The 22,348-nt window shown below is 45.2% G+C and overlaps 1 protein-coding gene across 1 annotated transcript; it reads right to left on the bottom strand.

The window, feature by feature from the left end:
- Positions 1 to 6,036: 6,036 nt before the first annotated feature.
- LOC137908482 (alpha-1A adrenergic receptor-like) lies at positions 6,037 to 10,728 on the bottom strand. The gene is made up of 2 exons (XM_068752890.1): positions 9,813 to 10,728; positions 6,037 to 6,476 (listed from the first exon to the last, which is right to left on the bottom strand). Exons 1-2 carry the CDS (start codon positions 10,726 to 10,728, stop codon positions 6,037 to 6,039), a joined length of 1,356 nt encoding a protein of 451 aa, XP_068608991.1.
- Between the last annotated feature and the right edge of the window lie 11,620 nt (positions 10,729 to 22,348).

Here is a 22,348-nt window from a genome sequence, read left to right as displayed (position 1 = left end):
AACTAATCACGTCAGGTGGATGAAAAAGTAATCTGACAGGAACTTCATCAGAAATTCTAGTGGGCTCGACATAATCCTAAAAACAGCCTCCCTTCTGAGGGATTCTTGATGTCGAGCTCAATCAAACATGGAAAAAAGGATATAAAGAGTAGCTCGGAAGGATGTGGGTGTTTTCAGAGGTGTTGTTTAGCGCTTTGCAAGAAGTCTGCATTAAATTGCTAACAAGCATCTCGTTTCAGAACCGTTGATCACTGGAGGCATTGCTGCGAAAGGTATAAGCAAAACTCTTTAAATTTTCTGATTCATGGTTTCCACCTCTGGATCCTGGTGGCTGAGTGTTAACACTGACATCTCAGCATCAGGATGTCCAGTCTGGAACTTCATAACATGTGCAGAAGCATGTTCTTTCTGTGTTCAGCGTTTGACAGTGCAGCATTGAGGATGCGTCTGGCGTTCTGTTAGCCCTGCATTGTGCTCAGTGCATGCTGGACTCTTCTCCTGCTGGATGGGGTAAACAGATGCCGGTACCACTCCACCATCGGATCCTCTTAGATTTGCGCGTGTGTTCCGTGTCCGGCCACTAGGGGGCAGTGCTGCCATCTTCTCTCCTCCTCTGCCCAGTCTGGTGGGATTTCCTTACAGGTTTACGGTAAATCTCACGCTGTTTTCATTATGAACCAACCATATTAGCGAATTAACTGGCTAAATAGTAAAATGCATGAATGAATTAAAGTCATGTTCGTGTTAGATTAACACATTAAGATGTGAGTAATGCTCAACCTACAAGAGGCATACATTCCGGTAAAAAAATAAATAAAAAAGAGGTAATTTCCCGCACTGCAATGAATTTAAACATTTAAAACGGAGCCACGTGGAATAAAGCAAAAAATAATAAATGACATTTTTCATCAAATTAATTAATTTGTTCGAACCTTGTATTTTAATTAGATCTGCCTGAATTCTCAACCATTAAATAATAAATTAGATGCATATTGTGAATTTTATCAGGCATATTCAGGAAGCCCAGTTTCCACCATGTTGGACGTTGTTCCTTCCTGTCCTTGATGTCGCCTCATATCAAGTCTGTCATGTCTTTCACACAGCAGGGCGCACATCAAGTCCAAACGCTTTTCTCCCACAGATTCAGATTCCTTCTGACTCATTTTCCGTGCCCACTTTTTCTGGTCATTGGGGGGGGGGGGGGGGGCACAATCTCTGGCGGGGACCCATGCAAGTATTCCCACCTTCAGAGCTATGGGTAGCGTAGATAACATCATTTAGATGGAGCCGCAGGGGTAAACCCAGACAGGCTGAGGGAGGTCAGGCAATCTCGACACGGTGAGGCTCCCGTCTGCTCATCTTTGAAGGAGACAGATTACCTTCTATCACCTGCTGCAGCTATCTGAATCACGGAGCTTCATGATGGATGAGCAAATGCAGGTAGAAGCTTTTCTCAGTCTGGACGTGTCGTTCAGCGGGTTTAGGTCATGGAGAGACTTGAGTTCATGGTTCGAGTAATCGTCCAACTTAAAATAAAGGCGCTTGTAAAATGTGTGGTTTGGGAATTGCTGATTAATTAGCTGCCTTTGTTTAATGCGGTTAATTGTTATTTTGAAATAATTGAATTACTATTTTTGGTCTGTATATCAATCTGAAGATGTTCTGATGAATATGCCTGAATAGAATTACTGAATAGAAGACTCCGCCTTGCACTGACTCAACAAATGAAGCCGCTGAGTCATTTTCCGGTAAAAAAATAAATAAAAAAGAGGTAATTTCCCGCACTGCAATGAATTTAAACATTTAAAACGGAGCCACGTGGAATAAAGCAAAAAATAATAAATGACATTTTTCATCAAATTAATTAATTTGTTCGAACCTTGTATTTTAATTAGATCTGCCTGAATTCTCAACCATTAAATAATAAATTAGATGCATATTGTGAATTTTATCAGGCATATTCAGGAAGCCCAGTTTCCACCATGTTGGACGTTGTTCCTTCCTGTCCTTGATGTCGCCTCATATCAAGTCTGTCATGTCTTTCACACAGCAGGGCGCACATCAAGTCCAAACGCTTTTCTCCCACAGATTCAGATTCCTTCTGACTCATTTTCCGTGCCCACTTTTTCTGGTCATTGGGGGGGGGGGGGGGGGGCACAATCTCTGGCGGGGACCCATGCAAGTATTCCCACCTTCAGAGCTATGGGTAGCGTAGATAACATCATTTAGATGGAGCCGCAGGGGTAAACCCAGACAGGCTGAGGGAGGTCAGGCAATCTCGACACGGTGAGGCTCCCGTCTGCTCATCTTTGAAGGAGACAGATTACCTTCTATCACCTGCTGCAGCTATCTGAATCACGGAGCTTCATGATGGATGAGCAAATGCAGGTAGAAGCTTTTCTCAGTCTGGACGTGTCGTTCAGCGGGTTTAGGTCATGGAGAGACTTGAGTTCATGGTTCGAGTAATCGTCCAACTTAAAATAAAGGCGCTTGTAAAATGTGTGGTTTGGGAATTGCTGATTAATTAGCTGCCTTTGTTTAATGCGGTTAATTGTTATTTTGAAATAATTGAATTACTATTTTTGGTCTGTATATCAATCTGAAGATGTTCTGATGAATATGCCTGAATAGAATTACTGAATAGAAGACTCCGCCTTGCATTGACTCAACAAATGAAGCCGCTGAGTCATTCTCACTCATTTTATTTTGGCATATATGCCGTATATACAGGTTTTTGTTTTTCCACGTCGCTGCTGTCTAATCCAAGAAACTATCCAAAGCATGCTGTGTGTGTGTGGAAATGTTTATTTAAAACCTTTACTCCAAAGTAGGAATAAAGAATTCAGGAACCTCCAAGTCCCATTTAATTCCAGCCGGGAGTCAAGAATGTGCCACATCTTGTATTAAACACATTACAAGTCAATTAAACGGAACATAGTTAAACAACACATGCAACCTTGTTAATGCTGGGAGTCGCAATTGCCAGTAGATCCCCTCATTTGCATACAGACGCATTATGCTGCCAAACGCAGAGGCATTTGGCTCCTGGACTTCGTTACAGGGAGCGCTTCTAAGAAATGTCAAATTGATGCCGCTCAGTATTTTGGAAGGAACCCAAGCGAAACCTCTCAGAGGAAGTTTTAAACGAGTCTCGACAGTTTGATATTTAACACAGACTGTATTTCATTCTAGGAACGAGGCCTTTCAGACTTCCTCCCCTCGCTTGTCGCCTGCTTTACTCTCTGATCGACAATGTTATTAATCACAATCGCTGTTTGGAATGAATCACTGAGTCGACTGATCGGGTTCGACAGCACACACACACAGACACACACACACACACACACACTCTGCCTGGATCCATTTATCGCGGCAGCGCCTGAGCAGCTGCTGCAACTCTTTGAATCCCACGATGCTTAACTGAGAGACAAACGTGAAACAGGGATGTGATGCATTGATTTATTTATCCATACATAATAGTGACGCTGATGGGCGCAGACGTCGCAGGGCTGGAATCCATGCGCGCACACACTAACAAAGCAGCTCAACCTACAACGCAGATGTGCACGCGCATGGACGAACTCAAACGCACTTGGGCACGGATGTACAGCACGCATAGAAGAAAGGGCTTGATGATTCTCCCACTGATTCCGTCTAATGAATTATGACTTTTCAAGGTTCCTGTTTACCTTTTGGAAGCCAGCAGAAAGAAGAGCTGGTGGATTCTAAAATGTGCTTGTGCGAACTCGTCGAATCTGCAGCACGATAGTCAAAATTATTAAAGTAAAATAACTCATTTGCACCTCGAACTGATATTAGATAAACCGAGCAGCCTCGAAATTATAACCACTTGCTTAATATTTTGCAGGTCCACCTTCTGCTGCTGAAAACAGCCCTGACCCTTGGAGGCCTGGACGCCTCCAGACCATCCAACGGATCTAGCGCATCCGACAGATGCTTGATTGGGCCGAGATCTGGGAAATTTAAAGGCCAAGTCAGCTCCTCAAACTTCTTGTTGTGTTCGTCGAACCATTTTTTGCTTTGCGGCAGGGAGCATTATCCTGCTGAAAGAGGTCGCTGCCGTCACTGTTTAGAGTGGGCTGTTCCACAGCGCGAAACTGGACGGTCATTGGATAAATGCGGGGCTTTGTCCCGCCCATCAGCGTCTCTGGGGCATGATGATTGGACGATCTGTCCGAGGCAGACTCTTTGATTGACAGTGAATTAAGCGAATTCACTGTCAATCAAGAATTTGCTCCCAAACGAACCGAGTCCTCTTGGTGCAGTGTGAAAAGCACCCGTCTTTATTCATGCTTGAACCGCAAATAAGTCTCCAGCCACTAGGTGGCAGCAGTGCTAAAACTAATCAACAGGCCGCCTGCTAACGAGGTAGAAGAAGTGACGGTAACATTTTCTCTGTTTCGAGAATCACACAGACGGGGCGGTCTTCTTTAAATGTTTCAAATCGAGTTAATCAACTGAACGTGGACATTGTAAGTTGTTGCAGATGTTATCTCTGCTCATTTCACGTCTGTGTTTTGATAATCAGGCGATTGTCTCAACGATGCTGGCGCACAGCGACTTATTACAGGGATGGCAAATTGTGTTAAAGTTAAAGTTAACTTTAACAAGTTAAAATTGTGTTGAATGCATTCATATAAAACAGACAAATGCAGCGAAGTAAGGTTAATTGCGTTTTCTTTGTTTTTCTTAAAATGGTCAAACTGATGCAGTTGACTGTTTGAAATGTTTCAGGGTTATAGACTTAATAAAAAAAAATTGTCTTCTGATAGATAATATGTTCAGGGAAATTAAATCCAAATGTTATGCACTTTTCAGACGTCGTCCTTTGGAACGAGCGCATTACGTCGCGGCGGCTGAGACGACTTCCTGCTGCACAACCTCAGGTGACTGTAAAAACGATGAATCATTCGTCACATGTTTGTGAAAGGAATTACTTATAGTCGTGTTTTTGTTGGAAGTTTTTTTTATTTTTATTAATTGTGAAATAAGAGAAGCTTTTTTTTTCTGCTACTTGATTAAAACGAGTGAAAGTGGGGTTTGTCCGCCGTGGCGTTCCACGAGGCATAATTCAATCTAGCGCGATGAAAGCAAGCCTCTGTAAAGCTGTCGCTTTTTGTCGTGGCGAGATGGAGCTGCTTTAATTCACTGAGTGCGCCTGATGCAAATGAGCGTCTCCGTTCTGGCACAAGTCTATTTTCAACACCATCTGCAAATGTAAATATATTTCGATGAGGCGACGCTGTGTTTTTTCAATAGTTTCTACATCTTGCACGTCACAAATGTGGTCACACACGTTAAGGCGACAGCTACATTGTCTGTAAATAAAAAGTCAACCTTAAATGGAAGGTTTAAAACCTAATAAACTGTTTATTCAGTCAACAAGGAGTCAAAAAGATAATTAAAAGAGAAAAATACGCCAACCCTGCAAAACCGTGGGGGCTTTTTTGGCATCTTTTGACTCATTATTTTGGTTTTGATGGCACCTAAAGGCGCTCACACCTTTTCAATTATTTAACACGAGAAGCCAAACAGCGAAAAAGCATTTCATTTATAGGCTCCTGCCTGCTTCTAACCGGCGGCCACACCCAATGGCAGAAGACAAACACGCTTTGCACGTGACTTTCGCAGCGCCGATTGTTTCTGGGACTGATGAGTATCTCGGCCCCCTTCAGGGATTTGGTGCAATTTGCAGAAACGCGACTGCGTTGAAGACATCTTACGAAGCCTTTTCAATCCAAACGCCTTGATCTCCCTGCCGAGCACAGCTACTCATCCCGACTAACTCGGCTTCCGCACTTGTGTCTTTTTGGGGGGGTGTTTCTTAATGCGTATTCAGATTCTTCTACTCGTATGTGCAGCTCAGCCGCGGCTGTCGAGTGTCTTTGATCTAACCTCAGTCTGCTGAGGAGTCAAATCAGAGGACATCTCAGAGGAGTTTAAATACGCATGCAACAGTTGTGACGATCGCCCTGAGGCAACCTGAAGTTCCTCCGTTGACTGACGGTGTCTAAATCACACAGCCTCTCCAGGAATGCTGAGAGAAAGACGCAAGACCTTGGCTGATCCGTGACGGCAGGGTTTCTGCGGCGGCGGCGTTTGATTCGCTGAGAAGCACCACGCCTTCAGCAGGCTCTCGCGCTGCGTCCGAGCCACCTGCTCCCGACCACCGGCCGACGCCGACGATGAGCTTGGCATCTTGCGGCGACCCCAGGAGGAAGCGGCGCCACAGCTTTGGGCTGAGAGAACGGACGGACGCGACGTCGGGCCGATGCTGGTGGAATGGGCAGCCCCGGTTCTCAGGCAGCGGCCGCGAAGCACATTGCGGAAGGCCTTCTTGAACTCCTGGCTGAAGCAAGGGTAGATAATGGGGTTGATGCAGCTGTTGAGGTAACCCAGCCAGAAGGTGATCTTAAAGACGGTTTCAGAAGGCTTACAGGAGGGGAAGATGGATCCTATAGAGAACACGCACAAACGGACAAAAATGAAAATCTGAGATGAATACACCTCCAATATGACGCTTCACAGACCCGCAGCCACTCAGCCTCTACCCTTTCATCAAAATACATCCTGCTTTCCATCCGCCAAGTTCTGTTGAAATTTGTTGAATAATTCTTTTCAGTCCATCCAAGCAACCCAGCAAACAAGGATGTAACTCGAAGCATTAATCCTAATCCTACTCAGATTAGCGGATTTTCATAGATACATACAATCATATATTATATAAATGACCAGTCAATCACATGACATAATATTCCACCAGCTTCGTTTAAACCTGGGAGGGAGGGGGGGGGGGGGGCTTTCAAACTATTCCAAATCATTCCAGAGAAGACAGAAAAAATATTCTCCTTTATTGGTGTGGAAAAAAAAGAAAGAAAAGTTGTTAAAAACAACATTTTGTTTAGTTTTATGATAATAGTCCTTCACAACAGTTTGATTGAGCTGCCATTGATGAACGTCAGTCTCTTTGTTCCAAATCTCTCCTGCTGTTAAGACCACTCCAAGTGCTTTGGGCAAAAAAACAAAAACAAAAACAGGCTTTTCAGCTGCTTGGAGGAAATACCAACAGAAAATATGCAGAATGTTGTCAACCCACGGCCCATCGTCACCTTCGAGCTCCAATGAGCGCGGCACTGAGAGCCACGGCGGTCCGTCTCTATTGAAATGCAACCCCCCCCCCCCACGACCAGCTCCTCGGGAAGCTGCAGGGTGACTGAGGAGGCCTTCCAGCATTACAGCACATTAAGCCTCATGCTTGTTATCTCTAATAGCTTTCATGGCAATAGTTTGCCTCGTTCCATTTCATAGCACAGCCCATTCGGCTCCAGCGTACTGCTTTATTTGGTCTATTTGTTTGCTTGTAATTGGATTTTTGTGTGTGTGTGTGTGTGTGGGGGGGGGGGGGGGGGTTCCCATAGGAAGAACTCAAAACAGTAGAGTCAAGACACGGCGGCTGAAGGTCTTTCCTGATGTGTTCAAAGAGCAGAACGTAGCACAAAGCGACATTATGCAACAGTTTCAGGCCTCGGCAGCTTTTCAATCACAGTCGTTTCTGCTGCAGTGCTGAACCACTGGAGGCTGGCTGCGGGCTGCGGGCTGCGAGCTGCGGGCTGTGAGCTGCGAGCTGCGGGCTGCGGGCTGCGAGCTGCGGGCTGTGAGCTGCGGGCTGCGGGCTGCGGGCTGCGGGCTGCGAGCTGCGGGCTGCGGGCTGCGGGCTGCGAGCTGCGAGCTGCGGGCTGCGGGCTGCGAGCTGCGGGCTGCGGGCTGCGGGCTGCGGGCTGCGAGCTGCGGGCTGCGAGCTGCGGGCTGCGAGCTGCGAGCTGCGGGCTGCGGGCTGCGAGCTGCGGGCTGCGAGCTGCGAGCTGCGGGCTGCGGGCTGCGGGCTGCGGGCTGCGAGCTGCGGGCTGCGGGCTGCGGGCTGCGAGCTGCGGGCTGCGGGCTGCGGGCTGCATGCGCTAAAGAACGATCTAGACTCGAGGCTACGTTTAATCATGACAGGGATACAGCTCCTAAGATTACAACGTTAGCTCTTGTGCTTTTCTACAAGACAGATTGCTGCGGGATGCAGACCCCCCCCCATGGCCACCATGAAGGCTGATGCTTTTTAGCATCAACCATTGCATTTGGTGCAGATATCCTTCGTGTCCAGCCAATGAATCCGCATGACTTTGATGATGTCACTGACCATTAAGTGATTTTTCTCCATCGCCCTTGAGACAATTAATAGGCAGTCTGAGATCTGGGGTTTGGACCAAGATCCCGTCCAATCCAAATCCACAATATATATATATATATATAAATATCTCTCTATATATGCTGCACTGCTTTGTGATTAATGTTATTCAATTTTTCATGTCCAATCAGATGTGGAGTCAAATCTTAAAGTGAGACAGATTCATTGGAGACAAATGAAGTAAAAAATCTGCTGATTATGAAGAATATAGAAGGAATCTTACATTACGTTCTTCCCACAAGCGTTTCAGTCAGTCTCGTATTTAACTTTTGATAAGAAATATTTTACTTAAAAAGCATAAAAATGGCAAACGTCTTCTCCATAAATGGTAGATTTTGGTTCTCTGAATTTCAATCGCGTGCCACCAATCATCTGTAAAGAAATTGGAACTGATAGACATGGCCAATCATTTAAGGACGATTTCTAAAAACGCAGCGTCTACTCTAAACTGTCGTGGTGAAACGGTCGGTTTGTCATGCAGCAACCCCTCCGTGCAGGTTTCGATTCCACGAGGAGATTTCAATACTGTCGTTATTAACAAAGAACAAAGACAACGCATTATTGATTATCCAGATGTGCTCCGTCTATGTTTCCTCCCTCCTTAAATAAGATTTCAGCCCATGTCGGGGTAATAATCTCACCATCTGTGACCTGCGAGGTAATTGCTGCCAGACTGCTACCGCTAATTACACAGACATTCACTGATCTCAGGCAGGCAAAGTTATTTCAGAAGCAATTAAGATCGAAGATTAGCCTTGACAGCGGTTGTTTTATTTCGACGGCGTTCTTACATTTCTGATAACATCACTGTTATCACCTTCTGTGACAGAGCTTAATTTATTTAATAGAATGTGAAATAAATGTCTACTGGACATTCATCCTGATATATTTTTTTAATTACGTTCATGTTGACAGCGCTGTTAGACGCTTGCCGCTGAAGCCTTCTTCGCGAGATCAGTCTAATTTCTGCCGGAAGCATTTTTATATTTGTGTGTAAATGTTAGTATTTAATTAACATTAGGTAATGCCTGGATAATTTAAAACAGTTTTTAAAGCCAGAGAACGTGACGTTATTTCTTCGATCAATCGATCAATCACTGCAAGGCTCACTGATGCAGGAGATACTTCGCAGCGAGAGCGAAGTATGACGAGAGCTGCGAAGTATACCTGCATCAGCTGCATCAGCTGGAGCGATGATATCGCTTCGTAGCTGCTGGGTGCTGAAATAGGCATCGCTTTTGCTTTATTGAATCTAAAGGTGAAGATATGTCATATCATGCTTCTGCTGCTGCTGTAAGCACAAATCATTGTAAAGTAAAGGCTTAAGAAGACAGTCAGAGTTCAGGCAACAAGTTGAATATCTTTTGAATCTCCGGCAAAAAAAAAGGATATTTCTCAGGACCAAATGTTGCAATGAACCTATGACGACATCAGACTCTTTATTTGGTAGGTTTCTGGGGATGTTGCCTTAGCTTTGTGACCAAATATTGTACTTATTTTAGAAGAACATGCACACATTTTGGGTTTCGTCAATGTTGAAAATGAAAGCGGTACCTACCGATGGGTAAAACCAGGAAAAACGGGAGCCAACACAGAACGAAGCACCCGACAACGATGCCAAGGGTCTTGGCTGCCTTCTCTTCTTGTGAGAACTTCAGCATCTTGCGCAGGGAAAACGTGGCGCTTTTATGCCTTGCAGGGATTTCATTGTCCTCCTGCTTTTCCACCTGAGCAGCATTTCCTCTGTGCATCCTCAGCGTTACCCCCTCCGTCTCCAAGCCGTCTCCTTCACTTCCCTTCCTCAGGGTTTTTGTCTCTCTCTTTGCCACAGTGTAAACCCTGCAGTACATGGCCAGGATGACGGCCAGGGGTATATAGAAGGAGCCCAATGCTGAGAACACAGCGTAGCCGGGCTCCTCTGTTATTCGGCACACCGTTTCATCTTCTGGCTCTGGTTCCTTCCAACCGAAAAGAGGCCCCACGGATATGGCTGCCGAAAGCCCCCAGAGAGCAGCCACCGCGGTGAGGCCTCGCCTCCCCGTAGCTATGGCTGGGTAGCGCAACGGGTAACTGACGGCCAGATAGCGGTCGATGGAGATCACGCACAGACTGAGGATGGAGGCAGTGCAGCAGAGGACATCCAGGGCAGCCCAAACGCTGCAGAAGGACCGGCCAAACACCCATCTGCCGAGAGCCTCGGACGTGACGGAGAAGGGAAGCACGGCGGAGCTGAGCAGAAGGTCCGCTGCCGCCAGGTTGGCGATGAAATAGTGTGTAACGGAGCGCCAGTGGTTGTGGAAAAGCACGGAGAGGATCACCAGGATGTTGCCAAGGATCCCGAACACAAGGAACAACATTAACACCAGCCCCAGAACCAGCGCCTTGGCCACATTCACCTCCGGGTAGGTGGAGGAGCTGCAGTTGGGACAGAGCTCTGCTGCGGAGGAAGCGCTCACGTTCTCAGTGGGAATCATTGCCAGCTGTAATCGCGCTCATCTGATCCGTACTCGCTGCAGCTTCGGTGACTCGTCTTTTCTCCTGCTCCTCCCGCGGACAAGCGGCTTTCCTGCGGCACACCTCGCCCCAAAGATTCATCTGTAGATGAAGTGACTTCTTGCCAAAACTCGCCCAGTTGTGTATTTGGCGCGGGATCCTTGGCAGGAAGTCGGACGGGGAGAAGCAAACACCACCGGGCAGTTTGCGTATTTTCAGTCCCACACAGCTTCGTGCAAAACGACAAACACGCTTCGAGAGGCAGTTGCCGATGGATTCCGGGTCTTCGTGCTCGGCCACGCGGAAAGATTTAATGCAGGAAGCCTGTTAGAACCAGAAAAGAGAGAAAGTATTTTGAACAACTCCTCCGCAGCTTTCCTGAAAACCCCAAACAGGATCATTACCGCTTGCAGTTCCGTCGCTGAGAACATTGCAACAAGCAAAATGTGACAGATAAAATGAAAAGCCATTACGGGCATTGTTAAAGCCAAAGTAATCATCGTGCGGGAAGCCGTGATTAACGGGCGAAGACATCATTGAGCAGCCTCCTTTCCAGAAGAACAGGCTCTCAATTTGGAAATTATTCGCCCTCATTACAGACACATTAAGGGAAACAGAGGTTATGGTTGAATGAACTAAGTGGCATTCACAAATTCTCTTTCATCCCAGAAAACCAAAAAAAAAGCATTACGGCCCACTTGCCTCTGCAAACAGAAAGCTGGCAAGCATGAAACATCCCATTATTAATATCAAATCTTTGTTTATGCTTTACTTCACCAGGCAAAATATCTATTTCCAGTGATTGCGAGGAGGAAAAATTGAGTTTTCACTCAGGAGGAGAGTCGGGCTCATAATAGAAGCCCCCCCCCTCCCAAAAAAGACACACAACTTGATTATATATGATCAAGAACTAGAGGGGTAACAACAAGGACATCGCAGGGGCAGGAATAATCCTAAAGGAAGGTGGGGGGGGGGGGCATCTCGGTCACGAGGAGAAAACTAGCCAGGGCATCAAATAAATGAAAGAGAGGAAGATTGGAAGGAAGGGATTCTTTTTTTTTTTTTTTCTTATCTTTTTTTCTATTTTTTTTACCTTGTAGAAGGAAGGGATTCTGTGAGGAGCAGACATGAATGGGAAGCCTTGATGGCTCCTTTGCAGGTCTAGAGCCTGAAAGCTGGGCTCTAACTCAATTGCAGGATGACAGCCTTGAGGAGTGAACTCCATTACTGTGGCAATAGTCCCGCCCAGCAGCACTCTCGGCATACGTGTGAGAGATCTGGGATGTCACCGAGTGAGATAAACACCGACGAGGACGAAGCGAGCGTAGCAGCAGCTGGAGATAAAGGCCTCCGGGAGCATTCGCGCCCATCACAGGTTCGAGCCCGAGCCCGACACATCCCACCATAAGGTCGAGCAGAATCTACCATGTGGACGCTGGGATCGGTAGCCAGCCGAGGAATGGGAATGGAAAAGCAGAAACGGGGCAGTGAATAAACAATTGGGGTGAAGCGCGGCGATATTTAGAAGACATTTGTTGTTGTAATGAGATTTCTCGGCGTGCTGAAGAGCCGACAAAAGAAAATGCTCCCATCCCAGCTGCGTTAAAGGACTAGTGTTACTGTGGAAAAAAACATGAAGCAGGAAATGGATTTGAATTGAAATGAGGCAAAACGGGAGAAAGAAATATTAAACGAAGGTCAAACAATGTCAAACAGAACCCATTCCCCGCAGTGCTGTGCAGTTCCGTCTCCGGGCAGCGCCGTCGCCATCTTTGTTTGCCCTACGCTCTCTCTAATGCTCAACGCTCCCCAGCGAGAACTGATCAAAGATGTGTTAAACGACCGAGTGCGCACCAGTTCCACGTGTTGCACCAGTGCATCGCTCTGCCCTTGGAGAGAGCCTCCCCAGACGATTGGACGGATTATCCGAGGTAACTGAGCTAACGCAGCCTGGCCATGAGCATGTTTAATCACAGCGGCCGCTTTGCATGCGAAGGACATCATTATTCCCTCAACAGTAATGTGCACACTAACACATTATCTTCCTGGCGGCGCTTCTGTGCAGCAGATCAGGCCCGTCCTTAGACTGATTTAAGACTGTTTCTCCAGCCTGCTCACCTGCAACAGGTGAGATTTACGATACCTCTTGTGCACAAGGGCAGGAGAGACGGGTGGATTCATGTGTTGACCTATTATTATTGATGAAGGCGTCACGACTTCACTGAATTACGTCACGACTTTGAAGCAGACAAGGATTTCCTCCACGCGCGTAGAGACCTAAAGTGTTCTGTCTTCGTTCTTATCGTCTCTGAGGACAGACGGCTTCGTGTGTTCAAGTTTAACGAGGCAAAATAGCTCGTGATAAGTTTTGACTTAGAACATTTTCTTGTTCATATTTATTCCAAACAGTCCTTCAGGAGGAGGACGCTTCTTTGAATCAAGAGCCTTTACAATCATTCATAAGTTCCTTTATTGTTCTTTATTATCAGTGAGTCTATTTATAATCTGCGCTCTCATGCTAACGTGCTCTACCTGTTGATCTTATTTATGCACTTTTGAGACATATGCTATAAATCAAAACAGAACATCAGGCTGATCCATCGCTCAGACTGTGAAAGAGAAACTGTAAGATGATGAGACTTACCTCCGATTTTAAAAGCGGGTCCCTGAACGCAGCATGCGGTGTTTTTTTTTTCTTTTTCCCCCTCCGCAGACCGTGCGGGGCAGCTTCCCCTGAACGCCGCCATCCTCACGCGTCCTGCGGTGACAGAAAGTCACTGTGGACCGCCCGACCTGATGCTCCCAGACTCCGCCCCCTGCCAGTGGCGCATACCTTGTATTTAGGAGCGTCACGTGACATGCTTAGGCGTTTATTTATGCGCTTATTTACTTTTTTTTTTTTTTTACGCATGCAACCTAACAAGATGAACAATAATATCAACTTGTGTTTTTTACATAATTAATACTTAATTAGTAATTTGTAAAGATAAATTGCATAATTTTCGATTTTAATATAAAAAAAATAATACAGTGTATTACCATCATCTGTTTTAGGTATACACTGAAATATTCATTCATTCATTTTTCTGAACTGTTTTCTCCGTTACCGGGTCACGGGTCGTGCTGGAGCCCATCCCAGCCGTCAAAGGGCAAGAGGCGGGGCACACCCTGGACAAGCCGCCAGTTCATTGCAGGGCCACATATAGAAAGCACTGAAATATGCTGCTGCTGCTGCAAAAAAGCAACATATGTATTAAAAAAGCAACAATATATTTTGTTACACCTAAGGTGTAACAAAATATTGTTTGTTTAAATTCCCTTTCCAGCGTTAATGAGTGAAAGGCTCCAGTGAATATTGTGTATTTAAAACTACAGCAGAGGACATCAAATTTGGAGAATGAAGACAACCTCACCAAAATGCACTTGGAACTGATATTTGACGGACAGTGAAAAATCCTCCAACCTGTATAATTATTATTAATAGTGTAGCTACAGGCTGATGTATGTGATTCTGCTGTGCCATTGAGAAAAGCTGTCATATTAGCATTAAACACACACCAGCGTGAGCGGAGCCATTACTGTGACTGGCACATTCCTTACTGTGAGAAGACACACAGTTTAGTGTGAAGATGAGACATTGATCTATTGCTGTCGTAAATACTTCCCAGAGCTTCTGTCTCAAGTGACAGATCCGACCAGTTTTTATAAATCCGATCATTACAATTTGATTTTCATGACGGCGTCCAGCTCCAGCAACAATGTTAAAACTTAAAGACGACAGCATCTATGGGTCATTCAAACACAAAATGGTTTTTCGTTTGTTGCTTTTTTCCCCTGACACGCCTCTGAGGACAGAATAATGGCTGGAATAGGTTGTCAATGTGACCCTGTGAAAGGATTTAACTTTCTACAAAGCATCAATAATACATTCTTCAATTATGCATAATTTAAAAGAAAACTTGCTACTCTAGGTCGATATTTATGCGCAGAGAATAGCCAACAATCCAGTGGAATCACTTTGATGCAATTGGCAGACCACTCTTTAACCCCCCCCAATGTGATAAATCCACTTTTACATTACTCAAGTGCAACTTTCATTACCAACAATACACCAAAGTGTAAATGTTAGAAGGATTGTGGTAATAAGCTGTGAGCACTTGGACACCCAAAAAAAGTAATATTGTTGAATACATTACTCCAAAGGCTGCAGGCGTTCATCTGTTATCACAACTCCGCTCTTCATTAAAGGCTTCCTGGCTGCAGAGGAATGCCTCACATGCAGCCATGAGGGCATTAGTCAGATCCACAGCTGATCTTCATTTCTAAAATGTGGTTTGCTTGCCAGCGTTCATCCCAAAGGCGACAGACGAGCCTCAGGCTGACACAATTTGAAGTTCTTTCCGATTTGGCAAACGGGGACGCGGCCAGGTTAAAGGAAGGAGGGGACCTATGCTTAAACTGCTGCCATAAATTTGGAAGCACGTTGTCAAGAGGACTTTTAGTCGGTCGGATGATGGCTGATAATGTGCGATCCCAGAGGCCGAAGGGAACGGCGTCCTTAAACATTGCAGGGAGACACCATATATACCGAGACAGAGTCTGACCGTGGTTGGGAGAACTCCATCAGCAAAGCATCAAGAATTACAAACAGCCAGTTTGTTCTCTCGGGCTATTGTTTCAGTTATTTCCGGTTTCCGCGGCGGCTCTGTGACCTGATCGCAGGTGGTGTCTCGGATACTACTGAAGGCCCCAGCAGCAGTATTCTCTTTGAGTATTTTTATTTTTTCACTTTAATACCCTGGTGACGCATTCATCATCTTCAAAAGACAGAGTTGTCTCACAAGCCTGCCGCCGCTGGGTGCTCTGACATATAGCGCGGGGATCGTTCTCGTCTATGAGTTTATGGTTCGCTGTTGTCTCAAAACAAGAAGGTTCCGGGTTCGATTCCTTTCTGTGCACTGGAGTTTGTATTTTCTCCCCGCGTTTGTGTGGGTTCCATCCGGGTTTTCCGGCTTCTTCCCACCTCTAAAAACTTGCAACTCAGGCGACTTGGTCACTCCAAATTGTCTGTAGGTGTGGGTGCGAGCGTGAATGGTGGCTTATCTTTCATGTCACCCCACAATAATGAGCTGGTGTCTCATCCGGGGTGTACCCTGCCTCTCGCCGGTAGTCAGCTGGGAGAGGTTTCCAGCGGACCCGTGCAAGGCGGATAAGCGGCCATAGACAACAGATTTGAAATGTTTGTTGTATAAAGGAGGTGGTATTTAATAAGTTATCTTCCTCCCTCTCCTTTTCAAGCACGATATAATGACTTCTTTGCTATTTTTTGTGTACATGACATTTGGTGTTTGTTTTGGACATATTTATTGATTTTCTTTTGCCGAAATATGGTTTCTTGTACACGAAAAGGTATTATTTATTTTATTTTTTATTTTTATTCTGCTTGAAATAAACTAAACTAAACTAAACTAGACGAGACGATTCACCGAGAAGATGAAGGATGGAGAAGCAGAGGAAATTTTCCATGCTGAAAATGTTTCTTATAGGTTTAGCACACCCACATAAGAGTCACTTTGCTGAGTGCTCGAGACACTGAACTGAAGACAATAAACAGAAACTGCTTATTTATATTCACCCCATGAAAACTGCAGCTGATCCCAGTGCCCCCCAGAGAGTGTTGAGGAACGTAGCAGCTACCAGGATGTGGTGATGCACTTTTTATGTTGGCGTACTTAGCAGGGGCTGAGCAGGATAATATATGTGCAACTTCTCCTTAACTGCATGATGTAAACCATGCACTTTATTTGCACAAGTTAAGTTCCGAGGAGTCTTTAAATTGCATTTCATTGTTCCGGTTTTTCTGTGTTGAGGTCAGACACTCGTGGACCGGAGAGGAAAAGTGACAGTTTTGCTTTCAAGCGTGACAAATGGGCCAAAGGTTTCAATTTTCCAGTCAGATGTCTCAGAATTGCACGGATGGATTGGTGCATTTATTTGAGAATACTTGCAGAGCCACATCATATCAGCATCAAATATTTGATATGCAATGCTCTCAATATAAATCCATGGCCAATGAATTCTACCATTAGGAATCAGAACCACGTTGGCATCATTTATAGTTTGATAATCACTCAAGAAACACAATATAAAAAATATGCTTGTTTCTGGATCCTAACCAATGATTATGATATGTTCTACAGCACAGGCCGAATCCAGAATCTCTTCTGGATCATCACCAAAATGTAATCTTCCGTTTCTGGTAACATTCCCAACATTGCCTGAAAATGTCGTCAATATCCGTCCTTAAATGTTTGAGTTATCAGCCAGCCAGACAAACAAACTCTGGCAAAAACAGGATGGCTGTGTCTCAGTTGGTAGAGTGGGTCGTCCAGTGATCAGAAAGTAGGTGGTTTGAATCCCAGCTCTGACTGTCCACATGTCAAAGTGTCCTTGGGCAAGACACTGAACCACAAATTGCTCCCAGTGGGTCTGGCAGCAGTCGCCCACTGGAGTATGAATGGGTGAATGTGAGGCCTCATGTAAAGCGCTTTGAGCACCGCTGAGGTGGAAAAACCGCTATACAAGTGCAGTCCATTTACTTCATTGGCAGAGCCCCCCCCCCCCCCCCCCATCCTTCCACTGAATGAGTAAGAAACATATCCAGAGAATGCAGCCTCTACTTGGTAAATGAAATGCATTTATTTATTATCAGCTTCAGCTCGTTTCATGCTAAATTATTCATGGGAGGTAAAGGCTTGGCCTCGTGAGATTACTGCGACTAATTGTTCATCCAGACTCCTGCTTAACCGCAGGAGCGAGACTGGCTGAACATCAGCAGCCCGGATGATTCCCTTAATGAGAAAAGGAGGCATGACATTCAGAAACAAGTTACAGGACTCTCTAATGCAAATGACCTCAGTGATAATGGCCATCTATCTGTCTATCCGTCTGTCTGTCTACCAACCTACCTACAGAGATTATGCATGTGACTTTGGAGTTTAACTGAAGCTGGGATTGTGGAGCTGCAGCTGATGATAAATCCATATGCAGCATATTGCATATTGTCTAACAGCTCTGATGTTATTTTTTTTGTATTTTTTCCTATATGAGTCAGTCTTTAAACTCTTCCTGCTGATGGCTGTGGAAAGAGAGAGTGATGCTGCAGCCTCACTACATTCTGCAGTGAATCATTACAGTTTTCCTCAGTCGCTTTGGTGCTTTTCTCACATCACTATGAACATTTGCACAGCAGTTAGTGCATTTCTCAAGACAATTAGTGCAATCTGCAAAACCTAGTGGGTAGCCTGCAAAAGCACGTCACTTGCTCAAAATGGATAGTCCATTCTTCAAGTGAGTACAAGACACTGAATATGTACATTTCACATTTCTACTGTCTGTGCTCTTTGCAATTCTACAGCATTGTGCAAAAGAAAAATATGCTACAGTCACAGATATAGAACAACCATAAGAAACACCTTTTTGGTAGAGCTGTGCACAAATGCGAAGAATATAACAGTACACATTGTAACTAGGTGGGTAAATCATTCTGAAACATCCAGACGTTCCTGTCTGTCTGGCCACATATTTTCATTTACATCACAACGGATATAATTCGTTGCCATGCAGCGAGGAAAGAATCTCCTGGAGTGGCGGATCCACCCTCTCTGCATGACACTGCTGTGATGTCATCACGTGCTGCAGGAAGAAAAGAATCAACTTTGCTTGACAGAATTTGATAACTAGTTCTACAATTTTGTATGTAATGAATGAAGCAATGAAATGAAGACTATTCAGCATCCATAAGTGTAGTTCATTTTGACTGGCATGACATGAGCGAACGATCATGTTGTCAATTGTACAAAGCAAATTATGCAAGTCCAAAAGCATTTGCAATGTGTTCAGAGGAAGGAGAAATTGATACTATGGCGTGCACAAATGACTAAATGTTGTGGAGATCGAACGAAAGCGACAGAGAAAAATGGTAAATGATGTGATAGTTTAGAATCGGTGCGACTCCTTTTTAGTTTTTTGCCTCTTTGATCTCATTGTTTTGGTTTTGGATCAACTGAACAAATATTTGGCAATTAGTTGGAGTCTTGTTTTCTTCAATCACACCCTTAACCATCAGCGAACTAATAAGAGATTCAAATCCATCCATGTTCTTCCACTTTTCCTCTTCGCGGGTCATGGGAGTCGCTGAAGCCTATCCCAGCTTGCTATAGGCGAGAGGCGGGGTGCACCCCGGATGTGTCGCCAGCGCATCGCAGGGCCACACAAAGTAAGCCCACCTTTGCAGCCTTGACATTTCATGTTTTCATGCGCGATATTCTGACTGAAATGTCGCACGCCTGCACGAATCGCTGCAACAACAATTCGCATTAGCATGACCATTTTCCCAGCATGCTCGGCTAACTGTTTAATACGTCATCTAGCTGTCACACAGCAGCAGCAGCTTGAGGTCTGATAGCTGAGCGTGGCAACTGATATTCATCTTTGTGCAGCCTTTTGATTCCGAGGTTTGCTTTTAATAATAAGCCCAGATGCACTTCAATCCATCAAATGCACGACACACTGCAGAAACAACAAGGTCGAGGTTTCAAAGAAATGACGTCAACTCTAATTTGATTTCCTGTGCAGGGAATGGCTCTGCAGAGATGTCGGTGGATGGCCGGGATGCCAGGGGGACTTGTTCAGGGGGAAAAATAAGATATGTGGGGTCCAATTAATCATGGAATGCACTTAGAGATGGGCAAAGGGAATTTGAAAGGAGCACTTTTGTTTCATTAACTTATAAAGCCTCGGGGGGGGGGGGGGGGGGGGTGACAGAAAATCAGGATGGATACATCAACAGTTGGGACAAAAAAGGAACAAATAAAAATAACAAATAGCTAAAATAAACAGAATGGCAGCCCTTGACATGTAACTGATGGCAGGCTGAGCCAACTAGAGGGATGCTCGATTAACTCCTGCCAATAGAGCAGCTGCTGCGTTTCACATTGGAAGTTTCATTCAGAGATTTTACAATCCCTCCATCCATTTTCTCTAACCACATTTCACAAGCTTGCAGGTGAGCTGGAGGAGCCTATCCCAGCGGACACTGGACCAGGTTCAAGTACGCCCTTGAACAGGTTGAAATTCATCACAGGGCTGATACATTTTGAGAAATTAAACAAATATTGCTCACTTCCACTCACATGGGTGATTTAGAACAATCAATTCATCTACGTGGGCATGTTTTAGATGGAAGGGAGGGATTTGAACCCATAACCTTCCTGAAATGGGCCTGCACTGCGTTATTATTATTATTCTGACACCTTTGGAGGGGTTCAGCACCCAGAAGTCGCAGCGTGCAGAGTTTTACACTGTTGCTCTATGCAAGGCCAAAACAAACACATGGAAAAGGATTGAACTGACAACATTCTGGCACACAAAACTTTATTCATTTCACCATTTGGTCCTCCTCATGTTTGTGTAGCGCTGTAGACTTTACAGAAATCTGGGACCAATCTCCCAGCTCGTAGCAGCCGCTGTAATGAAACCGACAAAGACCCCAGACCAGCGGGTGGAAGTGGACGGCTGTTTTTAACTTAGAGGACTAACGCGCTTGTATCTTTGTTTCTGTTGGGCCTATTTAAGTTTACCGTTTTCTGAATGCTTCTCTCTCTCTCTCTCTCTCTCCTTCCATCTACCTCTCTTTTATGTTATGTAGACAGCCGCAAACAATCACATTCATTCATCTTCATCTTCTTGATATCTACATGATAATACATTTATTGATTCACAGCTAATATCAGCCATCATCTTATCCTTCAAAAATCCGCAACAATATGACACAAATTAAAAGATTCCTTGTGGAGTTCTAGCTAACCTTGTACTGAGCTCAAGTAGATATTTTTCTGAAAGTGCATTGCCATTTTATTTGAAAGGTATTGGCAAGCATTACTGAATAAAGGGGAGTGAAAAGGATGTTTAACAAAAAGAGTCAAACAAATACAAGTGCGATATCTTTATACCCCTCTGGACCTTCAGTGTCAGATCTTGGTATGAAATCAAATTACAAATATTTTGTGATTACCAAAAAGTATTTCTTCAATAAGAAAATGTTTTAATGAAAATGAAATTGCATTGCACAGAAATCTCACACTTGACTTGAAGGTCCCATATTATGAATGTCTTTTTCCCAATTTTCTAGACTGTTATGGATGGTTTGGGTCATTATCAAACCAAAAACAGCTCAATAAACCATCAAGTCACCTACTGAAACGCGCCTGGCAGAAATCTTTGTTAATGTGACGTCACATTGTTAGAACGTGCACAAGATGTGTGTGCACATGCACGCACATTCATTGTGTGCACGCAGCTGTGCATTGAACTTAGTTTCATTTCGTTTTCATTAGGCCCGAGCGCCTATTCTAGGCGTAAGGGGCTATTGCTTTTGCAACGCAGAAGATGACAAGTTGACGAGCGCAGCTCGTCAACTCTCGACAAAGTTGACGAGCGCAGCTCGTCAACCCTCGACAAAGTTGACGAGCGCAGCTCGTCAACCCTCGGCATCCAACACACTCACGCACACACACACCGACACTCAACAGCACACACACACACCGACACTAAACAACACAAACGCACACACACAGAGATCCACAAACACGAGTTGACGAGCGCAGCGAGTCAACTCGTGTTTGTAACTGTCTTCCGATGGTTGACGAGCGCAGCGAGTCAACCATCGGGCGACCAACACACCCACGCCCACACCCACGACACTCAACAGCACACACACACACACCCCGACACTAAACAACACAGACACACAGACACACACCACACACACAAACACGAGTTGACGAGCGAAGCTCGTCAACTCGTGTTTGTGTGCCCCCACAGACGCGTAGCCCTCGTCGAGACCATTCCGAAAATGTATTTTGTGTAGAAATCGCACACTCAGAAAAAAAGTTATATTGTTTTTGCAAAAATTCTTTATTAGGCCCGAGCGCCTATTCTAGGCGTAAGGGGCTATTGCTTTTGCAACGCAGAAGACGACAAGTTGACGAGCGCAGCTCGTCAACTCTCGACAAAGTTGACGAGCGCAGCTCGTCAACCCTCGACAAAGTTGACGAGCGCAGCTCGTCAACCCTCGGCATCCAACACACTCACGCACACACACACCGACACTCAACAGCACACACACACACACACACCGACACTCAACAACACACACGCACACACACAGACATCGACAAACACAGTTGACGAGCGCAGCGAGTCAACTGTGTTTGTAACTGTCTTCCGATGGTTGACGAGCGCAGCGAGTCAACCATCGGGCGACCAACACACCCACGCCCACACCCACGACACTCAACAGCACACACACACACACCCCGACACTGAACAACACAGACACACAGACACACAGACACACAGACACACACACAAACACGAGTTGACGAGCGCAGCGAGTCAACTCGTGTTTGTGTGTGTCTGTGTGCCCCCACAGACGCGTGGCCTTCGTCGAGACCATTCCGAAAATGTATTTTGTGTAAAAATCGCATACTCAGAAAAAAAGTTATATTGTTTTTGCAAAAATTCTTTCTTCTTTATTCT

This window comes from Brachionichthys hirsutus, chromosome 19 (assembly GCF_040956055.1).
Source record: "Brachionichthys hirsutus isolate HB-005 chromosome 19, CSIRO-AGI_Bhir_v1, whole genome shotgun sequence".
Lineage (NCBI taxonomy): Eukaryota > Metazoa > Chordata > Actinopteri > Lophiiformes > Brachionichthyidae > Brachionichthys > Brachionichthys hirsutus.
The sequence above is the reverse complement of the archived record's forward strand: the minus strand, read 5'-3'. Positions and strand labels throughout refer to the sequence as shown.